At 42.5% G+C, this 18487-nt stretch overlaps 3 protein-coding genes across 3 annotated transcripts; all 3 read right to left on the reverse strand.

The window, feature by feature from the left end:
* Positions 1–1576: 1576 nt before the first annotated feature.
* cnot4a (CCR4-NOT transcription complex, subunit 4a) lies at positions 1577–8906 on the reverse strand. The gene is made up of 13 exons (XM_067235239.1): positions 8713–8906; positions 7260–7475; positions 6907–7104; positions 6412–6498; positions 6212–6313; positions 5948–6073; positions 5574–5698; positions 5262–5465; positions 5122–5179; positions 4766–5021; positions 4159–4635; positions 3663–3887; positions 1577–3482 (listed from the first exon to the last, which is right to left on the reverse strand). Exons 2-13 carry the CDS (start codon positions 7431–7433, stop codon positions 3139–3141), a joined length of 2376 nt encoding a protein of 791 aa, XP_067091340.1. The 5' UTR covers positions 7434–7475; positions 8713–8906; the 3' UTR covers positions 1577–3138.
* Positions 8907–9404: 498 nt separating this feature from the next.
* zgc:136858 (uncharacterized protein LOC678543 homolog) lies at positions 9405–13690 on the reverse strand. The gene is made up of 18 exons (XM_067235366.1): positions 13618–13690; positions 13418–13532; positions 13105–13279; positions 12845–12956; positions 12641–12747; positions 12169–12295; positions 11886–12006; positions 11703–11788; positions 11374–11513; positions 11209–11268; positions 11066–11129; positions 10876–10970; positions 10651–10779; positions 10406–10520; positions 10153–10290; positions 9848–10014; positions 9691–9773; positions 9405–9603 (listed from the first exon to the last, which is right to left on the reverse strand). Exons 1-18 carry the CDS (start codon positions 13688–13690, stop codon positions 9405–9407), a joined length of 2106 nt encoding a protein of 701 aa, XP_067091467.1.
* A 634-nt stretch (positions 13691–14324) lies between these two features.
* LOC136941654 (interleukin-17 receptor A) lies at positions 14325–17546 on the reverse strand. The gene is made up of 9 exons (XM_067234194.1): positions 17430–17546; positions 17177–17301; positions 16970–17084; positions 16811–16858; positions 16575–16717; positions 16359–16433; positions 16198–16267; positions 15986–16093; positions 14325–15797 (listed from the first exon to the last, which is right to left on the reverse strand). Exons 1-9 carry the CDS (start codon positions 17515–17517, stop codon positions 14983–14985), a joined length of 1587 nt encoding a protein of 528 aa, XP_067090295.1. The 5' UTR covers positions 17518–17546; the 3' UTR covers positions 14325–14982.
* Between the last annotated feature and the right edge of the window lie 941 nt (positions 17547–18487).

Here is an 18487-nt window from a genome sequence, read left to right on the forward strand (position 1 = left end):
CTTGCTCATCAAATTGCTCGAGCTTAACCAGAACCACAACCTAATCACAATTGTAATGGGATGAGCAGTAGTAATCAACAAATCAAAGTCCTCACACTCTAATTTACTGTCCATGGAAATCTGATATCCTTTATAGATTTGTTTGGATGACCCCCTGTTGCCTATCTTCTCCTCCTACAGGTAATTTATCTGTTCACAAAATCATTCACAAATGATTTATATTCCTGAACACATAACAGGTGCAACTTTTGCAAGATTACCCCAGCTGGTCAGTGCTTGGGTGTTTACTTCGATTCTGTCTGCCAATGTGTGTGTGTGTGAACTGAGAGTGTATCAGTCAACACTTTCAGCAGAGCCTTCCCTCCTCTCTGTGTTGCTGCTGACTCATTGTCACAGTCCTCAAATCTGCTGCCTGTCTGCATTATTCACACACACCTTCCTCAGCATCTGGCCACAGGGCATTGGACTGGCAACAGGGCTGCGAGGGCAGCTCAGCAAGCGTCAGCTCCAGTCATCCAGCCTGGACACCGGCTGATGATGAGGGCAGACTGGGGGTGTGTGAATACCCACTCGGATAACATGGTGCAATAACAACTTGAACCAATCTAAATGAAATAAATACAAAATTACTGATGTACAATTAGTGTACTAATGTTAGTGTGAAATACAGTCACTAACATATATACATTGTTTAACTGCTCCTGGCTGCCCTGTGAGGAAGGACCGAAAGATTAAAAAAAATGCTGAATCCAGTTTCTCTGGCGGTTGCTCCGGCATGCGTGTTTGTGCCACTGTTGTGATGTAATAAAGGTTCATTTTCTCATCTCCTCCTCTAATTTCAATATATGAGTAACTTACAAAGAATACATAAACGTTTCTTTGTTGAGAGTCTAGATATCCCAAATGTCATCTTGACACAAGATAAGACAATTGTGTTGCCACTGTATCATTTCCCTCTCATCCTGCCTACCAACACCCTCACCCTCCCCCCAGACCACTTTCCTGCAGTAGACTACTGCATTGGAACAGGGTGCAGAGCTAAAGGTTGAGTAATGCATGTTCACACTTTCATACACATACCCAATTACTTCAAACATCATGACATACTATTATTATTACTTATTAAAAGCACAAAACTGCTAACAAACTGCCAAATGAAACAGAAGTCTCTCACTGCACTTCTAAATTAATAGATGCATTTGACAGAATTGCATTAGACTCCTGGAGAGAAAGAGAGGACATACAAAATATATAGTAAAAATATGTTTCAATATCACTTTCCCCACATACACCTATACAACACACTATGACCTTGTTTTTTTCAACAGGGTTGGACTGCAGAAATTCATCAATGACAGTCAAATTGTACTCTGCCACCTAGTGGAAGAACACTTACCTTTAAAGCAGTGTCAAATACAATAGACATGATCTTCCGCAAATCTGCAAGGCAATCAAACTATCAAGTGTGCAAATGTGTCAACCTTTCATAACCGCTAACCGCATTTTTAAAGCTGTATAAGGGTTATAAACAGAAGACAAGAGTCAACAACAGTGAACGAACACACAGACACCTGTCTTAAGTTTTCAGTTTTATTTAAGGTTCGTTTTTCAGACCTGCAGAGGACATTTCAATTCCTTTAACCTCAATTTGTTTTCTCAGCATCATGTTAAAACCCAGTGAATTAATGTTGGATTTCCTGGATGAGTTAATTTATCGGGTGAATACCGTTTCTTAGGGGACAGCAGAAAAGAGCAAGAGATAAAGAAAGAGCAAAACAAGTTTTAAGACTTTGAAAAGTTGTGGTGGATGACAGGTCATCGTCTGGATCCAAAAGGCACCCAGCTCCTTGAATTGCTAGTACTGCTGTTTGTGTCGTAGCACCTTCCTTTGTGTCCCTTGTTTAATCTAAGTTTACATCCCATTTTCCTTGATTTTTCTAGTGCAGATGCATGTTTTCAGCAATCCTGACACTTTATTTCCACTCCAATCATTCAAGCTCCTTCTCATCAATCATATAAGGCCTCATTTAAGCCCTCAGGAGGTTGAACAAGGGGGAACTTAATTAACAATAACATCCACCCATTGCTACCCACAGCAGCTTGAGCTCCAGCGTATCTGAGCTGGTCTCTACCTTCATCCCATGTAATTTCTCTGTGGTCTCCTAGTGGCTCTCCTGGTAGTGGTGGGTGGGGGGCTAACTACTGGCGGTGCCACATAGTGGCACTGTGAGTATCACAATACTGCCCCCAATGTGTGCCTGTGCCTTCCAGCTAGCCTCTGGGTTGTGACCCCTGGCTCCCCAGTTAGGCAGTGCTTCATCCTCTGATACAGAGGTTTCAACAGAATCTTCCCTCCGCGGGACGGGCCCCCTCTCCGCCAAAGGGAATGTGGGCTTTGTGGCGCTCTCAAGAGAGCCAGTGTGTCCCTGCCTAACAGTGAGCCTCTGCATAGCCTATGCCCTCAGACTAGTCCCCCACCCGACACATTTGTCTTGCGATGGTCCTTGGAACCACCTACCGAGTCCCGTCTTACCCTCCCTGTCGCCAATTCTTAACCAATTACCATGTGCTGATAAGAGGGTGCCAACCTTTTCACTTTCACTTCATCTGGCCTGGAGGAGGACAGGGGGGTAGCTGAGAGTCTTTGGGCAAAGCTTTATGAGCAGATTGACTTGTTAGCTTTCTTCTTCACAGCAATCATCATGACCTTCATACTTACAACACTCGTTTCATGCTTAATCGTTCCTTTTAAGTTATCTCGTCAACTCAACGTTGCATTCCTCGTCAACTGTGGTGTCTTTCAGATCACAGAGAACCCCGGGCGCAGCTCACAGCAGCCTTTCTGTCTGTCTGATTCCAAACTACTACAACTGGAGCTTGGTCGGGTCATTGGGAGTGATGTTGGTAGCGGACAAAGGGTACTGTTAACTCATGTGCCACAAATAAACATGTAGGCCTTCAGAATAGACCAAATAAAGAAGGGGGGAGGGGGGGAGAAATACATTTGTTGTTATTCTTGTTAATGATTTCATAATCTGGAGATTGGTGTGTATTGCATCGATGGGACAGGGGTGGGTTTAGGAGGATTTAGGAGTTTAGGAGGAGGTTGAGGAATGGGCGTAGGATGTTGTTCTGTCTTTAGTGGCGGTCCATGGTGGCGCTCTGCAGCTCTGTGGCAGGCTGGCCTGGGGGTCTGAAGGCTGTCTGGAAGCCTGGCGGGGGGGAGTGGAACTGGCTGGCGGGGTTGACTGTGGGTGGGGGCAAGTAGGGAGCCCAGCCGCCTCTGTGGTGGAGAGGGAGGTGGGTGTCCAGAAGGCTACTGTGGAGGGGAGGCTGCTGTTGCTGCTGCTGGGGGGGGTTGCTAAGCACAGTGGAACTGGGGGGGGCGTCCATTTCTGTGAGTGCCTGCAGAGACTTGAGCCAGTGAGGCGGGTTGTCGTCCTGGAGACAGTCTATACTGTTGCCAGCTGTGGCTGGGATGCCTGTAGGTGGAAGAGAGAGAGGGGGGGAAAAGAGATGAAGAAAGTCGGCCAGTTGAGAAGTTAGTAAGTAAGCTAACAGAGAGGGGCTACTAGAGAAGGTACTAGATAGGCTAGTAACCAATATAGTAGAGAGGCTTGTTGATGAACTACTCGATCAGGTAAACAGAGCAACGTGGCTACCTGTGATTATGGCAGGGTCCATCCAGCTTGCCGTGCTGTCCCAGCTGAGACTGTGGGACATGCCCGCTGGCCCGCCAATGTGATTAACGCTGGAGGAGGATGAGGAGGAGGAAGAGGAGGAGGAGTTGGGGAGACCGCCAAAGTTGATGTTGATGTTTGGTAAGAGTGCTCTCAAGCCATCCTGCCATTCTTTTACATTTAAACCATCTATGGAGCTGCTGTTTTCTGCAGGGGACAGAGGAAAAAAAGAGAAAGCTTAAATGAACGTCCCCATTCATGGGTGAGTTCAAGCAGCCATCTAGTGGTTGAAGCCGGAACTTCACCTGCATTGGTTGTCACTTGTCTCACATGAAGGTTAATAAACACTTTAAACGAACACCAAATAACCTCCCGACTACCACAACACGTTTTGACATTCTATCCATCAGAATGTTTTATTGGCTGAACATGTCAAACGTTTTGAAAATCAAAGAGTTTGCCGGGGAGTGAGCAATACCTGAAATGGGGATGCCTCCCAGGCCTGTACTGTGGTGAGGATGCACATTCATGTCCAGGAAGTTACTTTGTGAGGCTGCGTTGGCCGAGTGGTTCATGTGTGTGAGGTTACTGCGCGTGGGGGGCAAGCCCATCCAGGGATGGCAGACTGGTTGGCTGCTCTGGCTGCCAGGGAAGCTGAAGGAGCTGTAGATGGCTCTGTGGTGGAGCTGAGAGAGGCGTTGGGGTGCACTGGGGAAGTGGGAGGTGTTGGGGGGGAGCAGGCTGGGTCCATGGTGGTGGGGCCCTGGGTGATGGAAAGCCCCGGGGGACAGAGGGCTCTGGTCCTGCACAGACAGTTCCTTCTCGATCAAATCAGCCAGGGCTTTGCGGGTCACGTCAAACGGGTCGAAGCCCAGGTCATCGTCCTGCTGCTTGCTAGATGAGCCGAAGCCGAAAGCAGCCTGCCAGTCTGTGGAGGAGGAAACTGGTATTGTGTCTGGGGAGGGGGCAGATGGGGTTAGGATTCATGGGAGGAACAGTAACATTAAGAACATAAAGAGGACTACATGAAAAGTCTAATCCAGATCTTACTGTAGGTCTTTGTGTGTATTTTTAGGCAGACAAACCTGACGTGAAGAGGCTCTGTGGTTCAGGGGTCATGGGCCAATCGGAGCCCCCACGGGGGGAGCTGGGGAAAGGGGGGAGGCTAGCGGGGAGAGGGTTGGGGTGTCTGAAGTTGCTGTTGTCTGAAAAGAGGGATTGGGACTCGGCGGCGGCCCCCTCGAAGGGTGAGCGGGCCATGAGGTCAGACACACTGATGGGCACCACCAGACTGGGTTTGGTCAGGCCAGGAGGAGGGGAGGGGGAGTCGCTGTTGGCCATCTGTAAGGAAACAGAAGAGGTATGGAAGTAGGTTTGGATACTTAACTTAAATTCCATGGACAAACCACAAAGACAGATTCATATGGCGAGCTACTATTACCTTTTGTGAAGTTTCTCCATTCACCATTGTCATAGATTCAGGAGGTTTGTCGCTGGGACTGGAGAGAAAAACAACCAACATTAGGCCCAATTGTTTCACTAGAAGGTTGAGAAAACCCAAAGTGATCCTAGGTGTTTTACCTATTACTGTCACAGTTGGAGGAAAAGGGGGACATAGTGGCCCCTTGGCAAGGCCCCAGTTCTGAGTCCAGCATGTCTGAGGTCATGACCTCTTCCAAACAGCAGTCTAGCAGCGGAGGGGACTTGCGATCCTCTGAAAGCCCATTGGCCAGTTTTCCAATGCCTGACAGTGTAGGCCAACTGTCTTTGTTGCCATTGTTGGGTCTGTGATAAGTATTGATTATAATGAAATAAGATCATCATCCAATGAAATAGTGAGATAATGTGCGTTGGACAAAGAGAAGTGTGTAATAAATGAATAAACAAACATACTTTTGTGAAGAGTTGGATTTGCTCTTTGACTTCTCTGTTCCACATGTTGGGGTTTGTAGAAAACTGGGATTTATTTTGTAGAGGTCTTGAAGTAATTTCTGCTCATATTCTTGGTGTTTGCCAGCCTAAACACAATAGGGGTTTACATTGCGTTACAGAAAACACCAGAGCTTTCGATCCTAAACTTTTTTAACAAATGTAGTAGTTAAACAGCCTTAATTGTCAAGGAACAAAAAACATGATTGCTGGGCCAATACTACTAAAAGACAGAAAGGGTGAAGATTTAGCTATCTTGTCCCCCCTGACCCCATTCACTGAACGAAAAGCGGATTGAACAGATCACAGAGAAATCAGGAGACAACTATTAAGTTTACCTGCATCTCCTCTTTTGTAAAGCTAGCTGCCTCATCCCCCAGTTCATGTAGATACATGCAGTCGGGTTTAGGACATTGCATACTTTTGAGGAAGTAACTGCAGTATTTTGTTGTGCCTAAAGAAGCCTGTGGAGATAAAATTAAAAAAAAATCCAAAAGATCAAGATAAATAAGAGCTTAGTGAAATAGCTTAGAATTGACATCACTGCAAACAGGTCTCTCGAGGTGATATTTCTGTCCACTCCATGTTGATAATACACTTACCTTGAGTGTTCTACCATCTACAACAACGTTGTTTACACATTGTATAGCTCGAAGGGCATCTTCAGAGCGGATATAAGTGACATAGGCACTGGCACTGGGCCCCTATGGATCCAAACACACAATGAAATAATATGTAACAGGCTTCTTATTGGAATGTTATAGCAGGAAATCCACTTTTAAAAGTAAAACCCAGCCCTTACCTGTGAACCTGCATATGACGTGCTGTTATTGATGACCACTTTATGGATTTTCCCAAACTTCCCAAAATACTCTGGTCGTTTTAGAACCTAGGTATTGTGACAAAGTAACGTGATGAATAATACATACAGGCTACACTTAGATTTGTGAGCATCATCCCTTATCAAGAAAAGGGATTGAGAGAATGTATTGTATGGACAAGCCATTAGCACAATGACTGAGCATCAGCAATTACGACTGAACATTCTGTACAATAGATTGATGGGCGGGGCAAAGAAGAGATTTTACAACTGCCTTGAAAAATAACATTCAAATGTTCAATGCTTCTGACTTTCAAAACATCTACAAGTTAAGTCATGTCGAATGAAACAAGCTGCATCTACTCACAGACACCAATTTATTCACCTTAAATATCTCACAGCCTGACAACTTGACAGCCCCCAAACTCCCAACCACACAACATATGTGACAACAAGAGGATATTAGTGATATTTCACCTCTGGGTCGGCCAGCCTTTGCGAGAGCCCCACCACAAACACCAGATTCCGTTGCACCACCCTCACACTGGCCAAGTGCTTGCGGTTCTCCGTGACCTTCTGCTTCTTCTCGTTCTGCTTCTGTTTCTTCTCGTTTTTTATCCTCTGGATCTCCTCCTGTGACAGGGGCTTGTAAACCGCTGGGTCTTCCGGGTATGGCTGCACAGGCACGGAAAAGGAAGAGAAGATTTTTTTACATCTTACCTGGACACATGCTTCCCTTAGTGTCACTCCAGTGTCAGCCACTTTTCACAGTAAGATTATGCAAATGCCCTTCCCGAATGATGACCGTCAATGACAGCTCCAGGTGTCACCTTTCTGCAGGCAGGGCAGAGGCCGTTCTCGTCTGTGCGGATGCGGTGCCAGCAGAAGCGACAGATCTGGTAGCCACAGGTGCAGGGGAAGAAGTTGACGTCGTCGATCTCCAGCGGCTCCATGCACAAGGGGCACTCCATGGAGTCGTCCTTCGTCTCAGGGCTGTGGGACATCCTATGGCACTGCGAGGTGTAGCTACAGGGATGGCTGCAAGTCTGAGGACAGACACACACAAGGTTGGGACTCAGTTAGAGCTGTACAGTAGTACTGCTAGTAATTATTTAGGGATAAATACAACTTAATATTAGTATCTAGTATTAAAACATGCCACTGTTTATAGTCATTGCAGAATGTGACTAACTCGCAAGTTAGTTAGCTAACAAACACAAACTAAGTAACGCCAGTGCCATCAGGAGTATGTGAAATAGCAAGGCGTCACAACATCTGGATGACATCTTTAAACAGATTAAACAATTTTGAGGAACGAACTGCAAGACAACGAGACACCGTTGACGTAGCCTAATCAGTGGTAGCGTAGCTAGTAGATCGTAACCACACAGTTGTTGCGAGACATTTCACTGGTAACTAGATGATGCCATAATTTTTTCTCATCCTATGTTTTACTAAAACAATAGAAAGCTACGTTGATCAATGAAGCATCAAAATAATGCTGTATACAGACTGTCAACTGAAACTAACCAAGCTAGCAAGAGTAACTGAGCTACTGTAGGTGACGTTTCCATTTCCATGTAAATTGAAAACGGCTAACAGGCAGAGGTTTGATTTGTTTAATTTGTGATTGCTTGCCTGAACAAGAACTTCACGCTTACAGTATCTGCACTATGCTCTTCAGTCTTGTACAAATGTTTTGACAGCAGCAAGCACTAACTACTAGTACTGGCTATCTAGCTTAGCTTGTTAGCTAGCAGTAGCACTACTATAGCTTGCTAGCCTAGCTAGGCTAACTTGCTGAGTCCCTTCATGAAAGCACTCCTTGCAAAGAAGCCGGTCAAGTGTTCAAAGATTTTACAAGGTGAACCTTGTTTAACACAAGAAATAAAAACGCATATAATCGTTTAGCCGCCTTTACACAATCTGAAAAGTTTTCACGACGTTATTCCGGTGAAGTTGAAATGACAGCTTGTTAAACGCATGCTAGGCTAACTTCGCTATCTGTATCTTCAAAAGCTGTTCCGCTGAAGCAAGCTTGGCTAGCGTTAGCTAACTGGGTGGTTTACAAATGCGGCCTAGTAACCCAGGCTAGCAAATAGTACATTGACATCTCAATAGCTACACCACTACGAAACTATCCAAACATTGCGTTTGATGACAACACAAACTCTGACTTACTAAAGGTACCTATGTAATACTCTACCCTATATAATTCAGTACATGATAAATCTGTAGCCAACAGAGATCTACAATAGTTTGTGATGCTGGCTAGCTACTTACCCTGTTCGTATTTAGGGTAGGGATTCCACTCCAAGGGACCGTCACACCAAATTGGGCGGGGACTGGTAATGTGTCTGAATTTTCCAAATTTCTATAAATAGACACTTTATCCTACGTTAGGTTTAATATTCCACCACAACTAAAAAGTCTTAAGAGATGTTTAGCCCCTTTCTTGTCTTAGTATTGTAGAGACAGTTTACGCTCTAACCACCATCTTAGCTAGCATTAAAATAGGGAGGAGGGAATGGGGCAAGTATTCAGTTCATCTGCGCCTGCTCAAGGTGTCCCATTACCAGTGCTTTGTGGGAACTGAGGTTTTCTGTAGTTTATACCAGGAAATCCCTATTAATATGACTAGCATATGCTATAGCATATATATGCTGTTAGAGCATTGGTTGGACTTGGATATTAAGCAGGGTTTCTAATATTATGTTTTAAAATGAAATATGTCAAAATCCTACATAGGCTGAATGTATAAGTTTTTACTATCCACTCTATCTCATAATTATATATATAATATAATATAACAAGAATTCAGTTATTGATTCACTGAATGTATTATCGAAAGCCAACAAACAACCAGAATCTTAATCTGGACCATGAACACTGATCACACTTACACATTTTAATTCAACGTATCGAAAGGTCAAATAAAACATGAAAAAGAGATGTTATGTCTCTCCATGACCCTGCTATTCCTCCATCCACGTGAAGGTAGGCAGAGGCCAGATTTGAGATGAGACTTTATCTGGGTCCACGGAGCCACTGGTAACAGTGGGGGCAATGGGGTGTGGGGATGCCATTGACATGCGTGCAGCCAGAAGCCCCATCCGAACACAGCTGTGTGTGTCTCGCCCGAGGAGGATCCCATTCATTATCCCACTTGCAAGGCTGGGGAAAGAGACGGTTTAGGTGCTTTGTGTGTTGCCAGATGTTGGTTGTGTGTCATAATCTAGTGAAAGGGCAGGTAACCATTACCTATCTCCTGCTCCTGAAACATTCACTATTTCCTCTGGGGTCACAGGCAGAGCTGGGTAGTGTGCAGCACAGAGGCGTCCTCTCTGCAAACAGGTGCAACACTGTCATCATCATCATCATCATCATCATCATCATCATCATCATCATCATTCCTTACCTTCTCTTTCCTCTTTAGCTGCAGATTAACAGATCCCTTGTCATGCTCGCCACACAACAACACTCCCATGGCCCCAAGAGTGACCACCACACAGTGGAGGTGCTCCAGCAGAGGGCGTGAGAGGGTCAGGGCACAGCTCACAATCTCTTCAAGGGAACTCGGTAAAACTGCAGACAAAACAACACAACCTCAGAAACTCAAACTAAATCAGCCAAATAATTGATTTAGGTATTTTAACAGACTCGTATATAGCTTACGACGACTATGCAAGCTGTATGGCATCAAGAAACCATTTCTTGTCATACCTGTAGGTGATGGTAAGCCCAAGGTCTTATTCATGGTACACAGTTCTGCCAGGTTAGGAGAGATGTAGGTCAGGGATTTCCAGCTCTCTGACAGGAAGGGCTTGCAGGCTTTGTCAGAATCAGTTGGCTCATACCACACTGGAACACATGTTAAGGATGTCAAATAAATACAATTTGTACTGATGGAAAATAAGGTAAATTAATCTTCATAGTTGACAGTCGTTTAGAGAGCAGCCACATAATCCAAGCTCACCTGGGACTAGCTTTTTTTTGGCATAATAACAAACATAGTCAATGGTGGAGACAGGAATGTTGCCATCAAGACACACAAGACTTGCTGATGATATCTGCTTGTCAAACTGGGACACCTATGGAAGTTTTCAAAGTAAACATTTCCTTGGGCCTTTACAGTAAAACTTGTAGTGCTATGATTTTTTGTTGTTGTTGATCTTTCTCCCACAGTTTATGACTTTAAAGTGAGTGCATGCTAATACTCACATAATGCACTGTGATTTGTTGGTGAATATCCATGTCACCTAACCCTAGACTCAGCTCCCCATTCTCAGTTATCACAGCACAATACGTAGCAGTACTTTGATCTTGAAGCCTTGCCACAGCACCTATGTCCTTCAAAATAATTAAGATGCAACAACATATAAATAGTAACAGAAGGGATTTAGAAACAAACATTTTATTTCAAACCACCAAATGTCAAACACATACCATGTGTTTACAGTAGTTCAGTACAGCATTGCTGTGTGAGTCAGTCCCAATAGCTGAGATGAACAGGGGTGTCTGTCCCATGCGACAAAGAGAATCTGACAGAAGCAAACAACACAGACTGAACACAAATATTCCTCCATCAACACCAGCTGTTCTATCAGACCAAACCACAGATAAAAAAAAAACGAACCAGCAATGTTTCTTCCAACACCCCCAAATGACTGACAAACACTCCCTGGGTTTGTCTGTCCAAACTGTAAAAGGCAAAATCGGAGTTGTGAAGATGTGATGTCATTTACAAAACCAAAGAGAGACATATTTGTGTTGATATACCACTAGCTTTTCCGTTTTCCCTTTAGCGATGAAATCCACATTAATACCACCGATGACAACCTGTGAGAAAGAAGCATAGCAGAGAGCACATGACAGAGAATATGTCACACTTGACTTTTGCAACAATGTCAATCATTATGAAATATGTATTTGAAGAGCACTCACAATGTTTGACTTTGGGTCAGAAACATTTTCAATCTCTTTGAGCTGAACAGCAGCAGGTGTCCCTTTTTTCCTCATGCAGTCCGACAGTGCGCAGGCGATCTGACTGCCAACCTTGGCATTATTATGTATGAGAGCTATATCTACACAAAGGATAAGTTAAGGGACATCAATGTAGAGACACATCATTGTTGATATTAGGCACAAGGGACTATCACAATTTCAGCCATTTGCTTATGGCTTTATATAATAAACATTTTTTTTTTGGATGTGCAAGTTTGATATGTTTATTTCACTCTGATGAGTTGACACAGTTGATGTCTGAAGGATACTGGCCTGAAGTGACTTCCCTTTGGTCAACTCATTGACTTTTTGAAGAATGAACGGTGTCACATCTTTCCCCGTGATACCTTTAGAACTAAAGCAAATTAAAGGAAAAATAATGAAGTAAATAGTTAGATCATTTTTCCACACACAAATCATGAAAAAAGGTAATCTAGTGAGTCTTTCTTCACCTGGCTTCCGCCACGGCAACCTGGATGGCCCTCTCTATCTCCTGGCCCACTGCGGCGTGCTCGTCTGGGATGGGCACAGCCAAAAGGAGGCCGCTCTGTAGACCCAGGGAAAGTGTGCCCGCTGTAAGCCACAAAAAGGTAGTATTTAAAGGTTGTATTCACTTATTTGGACCAACAGCAACTTACAACAAAGTAATTTTGTTCATGTCTCTAAGTTGGTTCAATGGTTGTAAAGATGTCTTAGAGGACAGTGCAGAGCTAGTGTGAATCAGATTTTTCTCACCAATCAACTCAGCTGCATCTTTTGCATCATTTACATGGTAAGGGGAAGCAAATCCACTTTGAGGAGAAAAGAATGCTGGGAAATTGTTGGACATCCCGTATGTGGCCACACACACTCCCTGAGTCTCCTGACATAGCATAATACATGTTATAAACAAAACACTACATTTTCTCAATTTTGTGATTAGTTATGGTTTGTGAAAAATATTGACAAAAAGGAAATACAAATGACCACTACAACCTTAACCAATACACAAAAAACATGTTTTGTGATGCTGTTTGAAGTAGACCGGCACAGCTACACTATGTCACACCACCTGTGCTAGATTTTTGATCAAGTTTATGGAAGCACTTTTTTATTTAAGTACTTTTTTATACATAATTTGGTGGTTCATGGACATAGTTTCAGGTTGGGTGATTGCATTGCTAATCTATCAAAGCATTTCTAAAATATATCTCCACAATAAACTTACTAAGAACTCAAGGGTGCGACCAATATCCAAGATGGACTTCACTCCAGCGCAGATTACCGCTATAGGGGTCCTGCCCAGCTCAGTGAGATCTGCACTGATGTCCAGACCTGAGAAGATTACCGGTAGTAGTCCATTCACGTCTTCACAGGACATCAATGATGAGTGACTTTACATGTTACCAGTACATGTATAGTACTAACTTACTTTTCTCCCCACCTCTGTGTACTCCACCAATGCCCCCTGTTACAAAGACAGGAATGCCAGCTTTGTGTGCTGCAATCATAGTGCCAGAAACAGTGGAGCCTCCACATAGACCCTGGAGAGATACGCTGTACCACATTCATACCAGTGCAGCATATACACATCTATACCCATAAAAGTACAGATAAACTGGGCCAAAGTAATCAAGCAGCTAAAGGAGGAATGGATTAGTTTCAATGAGACTAGTTTGACCGGGGTCTTACCTTGCTGATGGCAAAAGGCAGATCTCTCCGAGAGACTTTGAGGGAGGTCTTGCTGCGGGCCAGGTAGTCCAGCTCCTTTGAGGACAAGCCCACGTGAACCCTCCCATGGATCACTCCTACTGTTGCAGGAGTGGCACCCTCAGCACGCACTATGGCCTCCACTTCCTGAGCTGTGCTACATGAGACACCATTTAATAATTTCTCAAGAAGTCCCAATATCAGTCACTTTGACTTGACCATATCACTAATACAAAAAAGTTTACATTTGTTCAATTATGTAATTTGGGATTTTTAATGTTTCCTGTGGGCCTACCTCAGGTTGTGTGGATATGGCATGCCATGAGTAATGATTGTGCTCTCTAGCGCCACAACTGGCCTGCTGTCTGCTAGCGCCTGGGATACAGAGGGATGGATGATGAAGAGGCCATCTAGGGGAAGAACAGAATATTTTTTTGTATTCATATATATACAGCACTGTTGCCATCAACATAATGGATAAGTGGATGCCTCTACCATTTTTGCACAATCTGTTAGGAAATGTGGAAATGCCTCTTTCAAGGAGGTGTGCAGAAATCCTCTTCAGCATTTTCCGTTCAGAAGGAAAGACTGAAAACAAAATCAACAGTAGAAGTTCATGAGGTAATGTGAAATGGTCAATGGTCTGAACCAGCTAATCCTAATTTTCTAATAATTTTGCCTGATGATGATTACCCACTTGATTACACACCTGAATTCCATATCACTAAACAGCACTGACTATATTTAAACACTGCACAAACTCTACTGTCAAGTAGGTGGAAATATGTTTCTCATTAGTCAAATTCATTACATTTTTCATGGCCTTTTTATATTAGCAGTATAGCAGTTTTCTGTAACTTTAAATTTAAATAAAATTACCTTCATTTCATGACAGATAAGAAATCCTAGCATCAAAGAGAGGCAATTCAAGGCAGACAGTCAATTCAGTCATTCAGTAGATTTTCATGCTCTATTTAGTGGGGACAAATCCCTTCTTTTTGAGGCACTCTCACAAGTAACCTAGCTACACCAAAATTCCACAGTTGTTTGCAGCATTGCAGTGAGGGGTCTATGGTCTGATCTGACCATGTAAAAAAATGTAGCAAAGAAAATTGTTTACGGTTTAATTTATTTTGTAGTATGTGCTCTACAAAAACAGGATGACAGTCAACAGTAAAAAAAAAAAATCTGTTTATGCAACCACATTTAATACATACAGTACAGTAATTGACCTGATGACATGTAGACCACTTATTTTATAGCACACAAAAGAAACTGTTAACATATTTTGCATATCATTTATCTTCATATAATGAAAAAAAGCCTGTCTCTCCCTGAACAGCTCAGTACTCACCCTTTCCTGCGTGCTAAATGCTGAAAACGTAGCTGAAAAAAATGAACTTTGACCCAAGCTCTGTTTACACAGCTTGCTTGCATAGACTACACTACTCAGTACCTACCTATCACTGAGTTTGCACAAGTTAGCACAACTAAGTAGAAAGCATATGTACAGAATTCAACTAAAACATATTTTCATTCATAGATATACTGTACAATAATTACAGATTTACCAAATTTGTAAAATAGAAAATAAATGCTGCTTGAATGTTGCCAAAAGGTAGATCCAATGTAGGAAACGCTATTGAAAGTTTGACCCATAAAGCAGTATTGTTGGATGAGAGAATAGATCCTGGTTGGAAGTTCAGTCCAATCTCTCCCTCTGCAATTCACATCTGGACCTACAGTGAGGGGATTACTGTTATCTTGATCGATCATGACTCTACATTATATTCTAGGTCAAGCAGCGTGGAAGCTGGTCCTTTGAAATGTCTTGTTTTTCTATCATTTTATTCGCTTTGATTATTCATTGATGAGAGCGGAAAGTTGAGTTCTGATAAACTCTGAGTGATGACACTCTGCTGTTTCTGCCCTTGTGAATGCCTGAAAAGAGCATTCATCCACTAATTCATCTTTTATCAGTTCCTCTTCAAACCAGTAAGGGTGGTCCAGCTGGTAGGCATGGAACTTCTCAATGGCGTCCCTCAGGGCTCTTCCTGAGGAACAATGAAAGTACTCATCCTCTGCTAAGCCCTCAATACGATTCACTCTGCCTGGCTCCTGCTTTTCAACGTCCAGGATTCTGAAAAATACCTCCTCAAAGTGCTTCATCAACTTGTACTTTACTATGATGTTGAACGGAGAAGGGACATCATCTTTAGAACTCACATTCTCAAAATATGCCACAATGTACTTTTGCAAGGATGCTGAGTGCACCAAGTTGGGAACCATGATACTGAGGGCTGGTGTGAGCATGTCGCCAACTGGTGACTGGGCGTCCTCTTTCAGAATGACTGGTTCCCCACCGCACATAGCACTCCATTTGGCCCTTACCCCCCTGGAACACAATATCAGTATCTTATCTGAAGTCCTATCAATCTGCTGCCTCTGCCAATCCAACCACTGCAAGCTGCCCACCATACCCAGTCTGGTAGAGTCCAGCAGATCCAGAACCACCTCTGTGCCACATTTGGCCAAAAGGAAGGCGCAGAGTTTTAGCACAATGTTCATGTACAGAGGGTGATCCGATGAGTAGACAATGAAAACCTTTTTTCTTCCTTTCACTAAAATGTCCTCAGGTTCACCTTTGGAAGTGGTTGATAGACTTTCTTCAGAAGCTATGAGGGGTGACAGATAAAAAGGAAAATTATGTGTCTGTTTTGTACTGTCATAGTACTTCTTCTCAGCATACTGTAGCATGTCCATAGACTTAAAGACAACTTGAAATATTTTAAATGCTGTATGCTATTAAACATTTTCCATTTGGTAAAAGAAATTCTGCAGGTCTGTTCTGCTTATAACTAACCTGTGTGTGATGCTCTTAGTAGTAACCAAGCTAGGAAACCAAAAATCACTAGTCCCAATGATGTCATTATTATTAAAGGCCATCTATAAGAGGGTAGTCTAGGGTAGTCTGTAATTAAACATTTTGAACAAAATTAGTATCCAAAGAACAGCTTGAATGAATCAAGATTGTTGTTATTCAAACCTTTATTTGGGAGAAGAATGTTTACTCACAGAAGCAGTAATCAAAGCTCAGTGTGTGACGCTTACAGTCATTCTTGCACTGTTTAAAAAATGGCTGAATCTTTTGAGAGCAAGTGTTTGGGATTAGTTCAAAGATGTTCATTGTTTCACATAGTTTTATGGGTATAACATAAATGGGTAGAACTACTTACCTTAAAGATGATTTCACAAGGAGGCAGCTGCAATTTATTCAACTCAAAAGTCACATTTAAGGAAGTTCTGTTCTCCTGTGTGAAAACAGTAAACACAATAAATAAGGAACATATTAGGATTTAGGAGAGATTGTTGTTTAATATCGATATATTATAATTTAACACACATTATTCACAGTTAAAACTATTGTCTTTGAGTTTACAACAACCACATACCATCGACACATAATGTCCGGACTGAAAGCCAGGGTAGTGGATGGATACCAAGTAATGTTCAGAAAATGGTCCTGTGTCAAATGTCAATACTATCATTTCTGTTTTGTTGCCATCCACAACCATGTGAGGATCCCAAAGACTGCCTGGAATAATACAGTATAAATTATGTTCCTAAATGTTATCCACTTCACGGATCACCCACTGTATGAGCAACTATCTTTGCATATATACCTTACCATTCTCCACACATACTCTGGCCTCTTGTATCTTGGGATCCTCACATCCTAAGAAGAATATTGTATTGACTAATGGCACACAAGGTGGCAGCTTTACAGCTGACTGTTTGTGTAAAATTTGTGCAATCTGTGTGTGTCAAATGTTCTGTCATGACGTACCTGGAATTGTAATTTTTTTTTCATTCTTGAAATTTAAACCCATTGGTAAATTATTAACAGAGACTAAATATGAGCTTCTGGGTTCCACCACAACATTATCTAATGAAAACGTCCACTACAAAACAAAAGGCAAATACAAAATACAATTTAAATACAATACATAAATGCACAATTGTGAAAACAGAAATATTACATAAATTGTCTCACCATTTGGCCATTTGGATTCGTGGTATTCCCTAATTTATTATGGAAAAGATAAGTCACACACAAGCTTTGGTTGCTGGTTTCATCTAGGATGTGAACCTCAGTTCCTTTAAGCCTGGTCACGCTACCTGTAGAGGGGCAAAGGGACTAGGTCGGACATGTTGAACAGGAGAGGCTTGTGTGTGAGCTATTTAGCGCTGTGGTGACCTACAGTAAATAGCCACAGATTGAGTTGGAGAAATGCAGGCTGCGTTACCATCAGCAGAAGCACTCCATTTGACAGAGATGACAGGTTGCAGGTATCGTTTCTCTCCCAGCTGTGTTATTTCCACAGGCATCAACATGGGACGACTAGGGGAATCCTTATTGGGGACAATCCAGCCCTCACCCGAACAGCTGTCTGATACAGTTGGTGGAGAAAAATGCTATATGTTAAGCTTAATTTATCATTTCAATTCTTCTCTTCAATCTACCTCAATACATACAGTAGATGTTGTTGCACATACTTACTAACTTGAGAGCTGCATTTAAGGTCCTGGAAACAAAAGTGGGTGAATATGGAAAAAAGCAATGTATATATTGAACTTTTTTGAAAAGCATCAATACAATAATTTCATCAGTGGCCCTTAACTTTGCATCAGTGCATAGTGGTATCAGACTATCAGAGTGATAGTCTACCAACAGTTTATTTAATATGAAGACATACTAACAGACATCAGATGTAACATGTTTTTCCGTAGTCCTAATGAACCCAGTATGTTTGCACACATAAAAGTACCATCCTACCTGTTGTGTGCAGTTTGGTCTGTCAAGAATTCTGAGAGCTGATGAAATAACAAGTCTCGATACTAGCCAATAAATATGTAAAAACATGACCAAACTACAAGAAACCTCCTGGCAGTTGTACCTCAAAATCAAAGGTTTTAAAGTAGATTTGTTTATTTCAAAGATTTTTCAGTTGATGCAAGTTGTCAGTCGGCTATAAAACTCACAAATTAAGAAGGCGTAATGTGTGGTATGCTGTGGAGTTATGTATCATGACCAGCAACCTACAGATCTGTTTGTTACAGGAAGGATGTTCTCTTATCTTTGTGGCTTTCAACTTTTCATTTCCTCTGCAAATAGCAGTGCAACTTTGAATTGACCGAATGATCCAGAAATGCTTTCACATATTATTTATACTAGTGTTATTTTTAACAGAATGTGACAAAGATTCCAGACAAAGGGGATGGATTGTTGTTACTGTATCTTTAATCCACCAGAGGACAGCAAAGTACAGACTTCTTTTTCTGGTTGAGGTTTATTTTTGGTGGC

Source organism: Osmerus mordax, chromosome 4, assembly GCF_038355195.1.
Source record: "Osmerus mordax isolate fOsmMor3 chromosome 4, fOsmMor3.pri, whole genome shotgun sequence".
Taxonomy (NCBI): Eukaryota; Metazoa; Chordata; class Actinopteri; order Osmeriformes; family Osmeridae; genus Osmerus; species Osmerus mordax.

What these genes read in the sequence shown, in the direction of transcription:
- cnot4a (XM_067235239.1), bottom strand. Translation starts at nt 7,433, where the DNA reads ATGTCCCACAGCCCTGAGACGAAGGACGACTCCATGGAGTGCCCCTTG. An exon ending in AAATCCAACTCTTCACAAAA is followed by an intron (nt 5,466 to 5,573) that starts GTATGTTTGTTT and finishes TACTTATCACAG; the next exon opens with ACCCAACAATGGCAACAAAG. An exon ending in GGGAGGCATCCCCATTTCAG is followed by an intron (nt 3,888 to 4,158) that starts GTATTGCTCACT and finishes TGTCCCCTGCAG; the next exon opens with AAAACAGCAGCTCCATAGAT.
- LOC136941654 (XM_067234194.1), bottom strand. Translation starts at nt 17,517, where the DNA reads ATGTTGATGCCTGTGGAAATAACACAGCTGGGAGAGAAACGATACCTG. An exon ending in AAAAAAAATTACAATTCCAG is followed by an intron (nt 16,859 to 16,969) that starts GTACGTCATGAC and finishes TATTCTTCTTAG; the next exon opens with GATGTGAGGATCCCAAGATA. An exon ending in CCGGACATTATGTGTCGATG is followed by an intron (nt 16,434 to 16,574) that starts GTATGTGGTTGT and finishes GTTTTCACACAG; the next exon opens with GAGAACAGAACTTCCTTAAA.
- zgc:136858 (XM_067235366.1), bottom strand. Translation starts at nt 13,690, where the DNA reads ATGCTGAAGAGGATTTCTGCACACCTCCTTGAAAGAGGCATTTCCACA. An exon ending in TAACAGATTGTGCAAAAATG is followed by an intron (nt 13,533 to 13,617) that starts GTAGAGGCATCC and finishes TTCTTCCCCTAG; the next exon opens with ATGGCCTCTTCATCATCCAT. An exon ending in GTCGCACCCTTGAGTTCTTA is followed by an intron (nt 12,296 to 12,640) that starts GTAAGTTTATTG and finishes ATGCTATGTCAG; the next exon opens with GAGACTCAGGGAGTGTGTGT.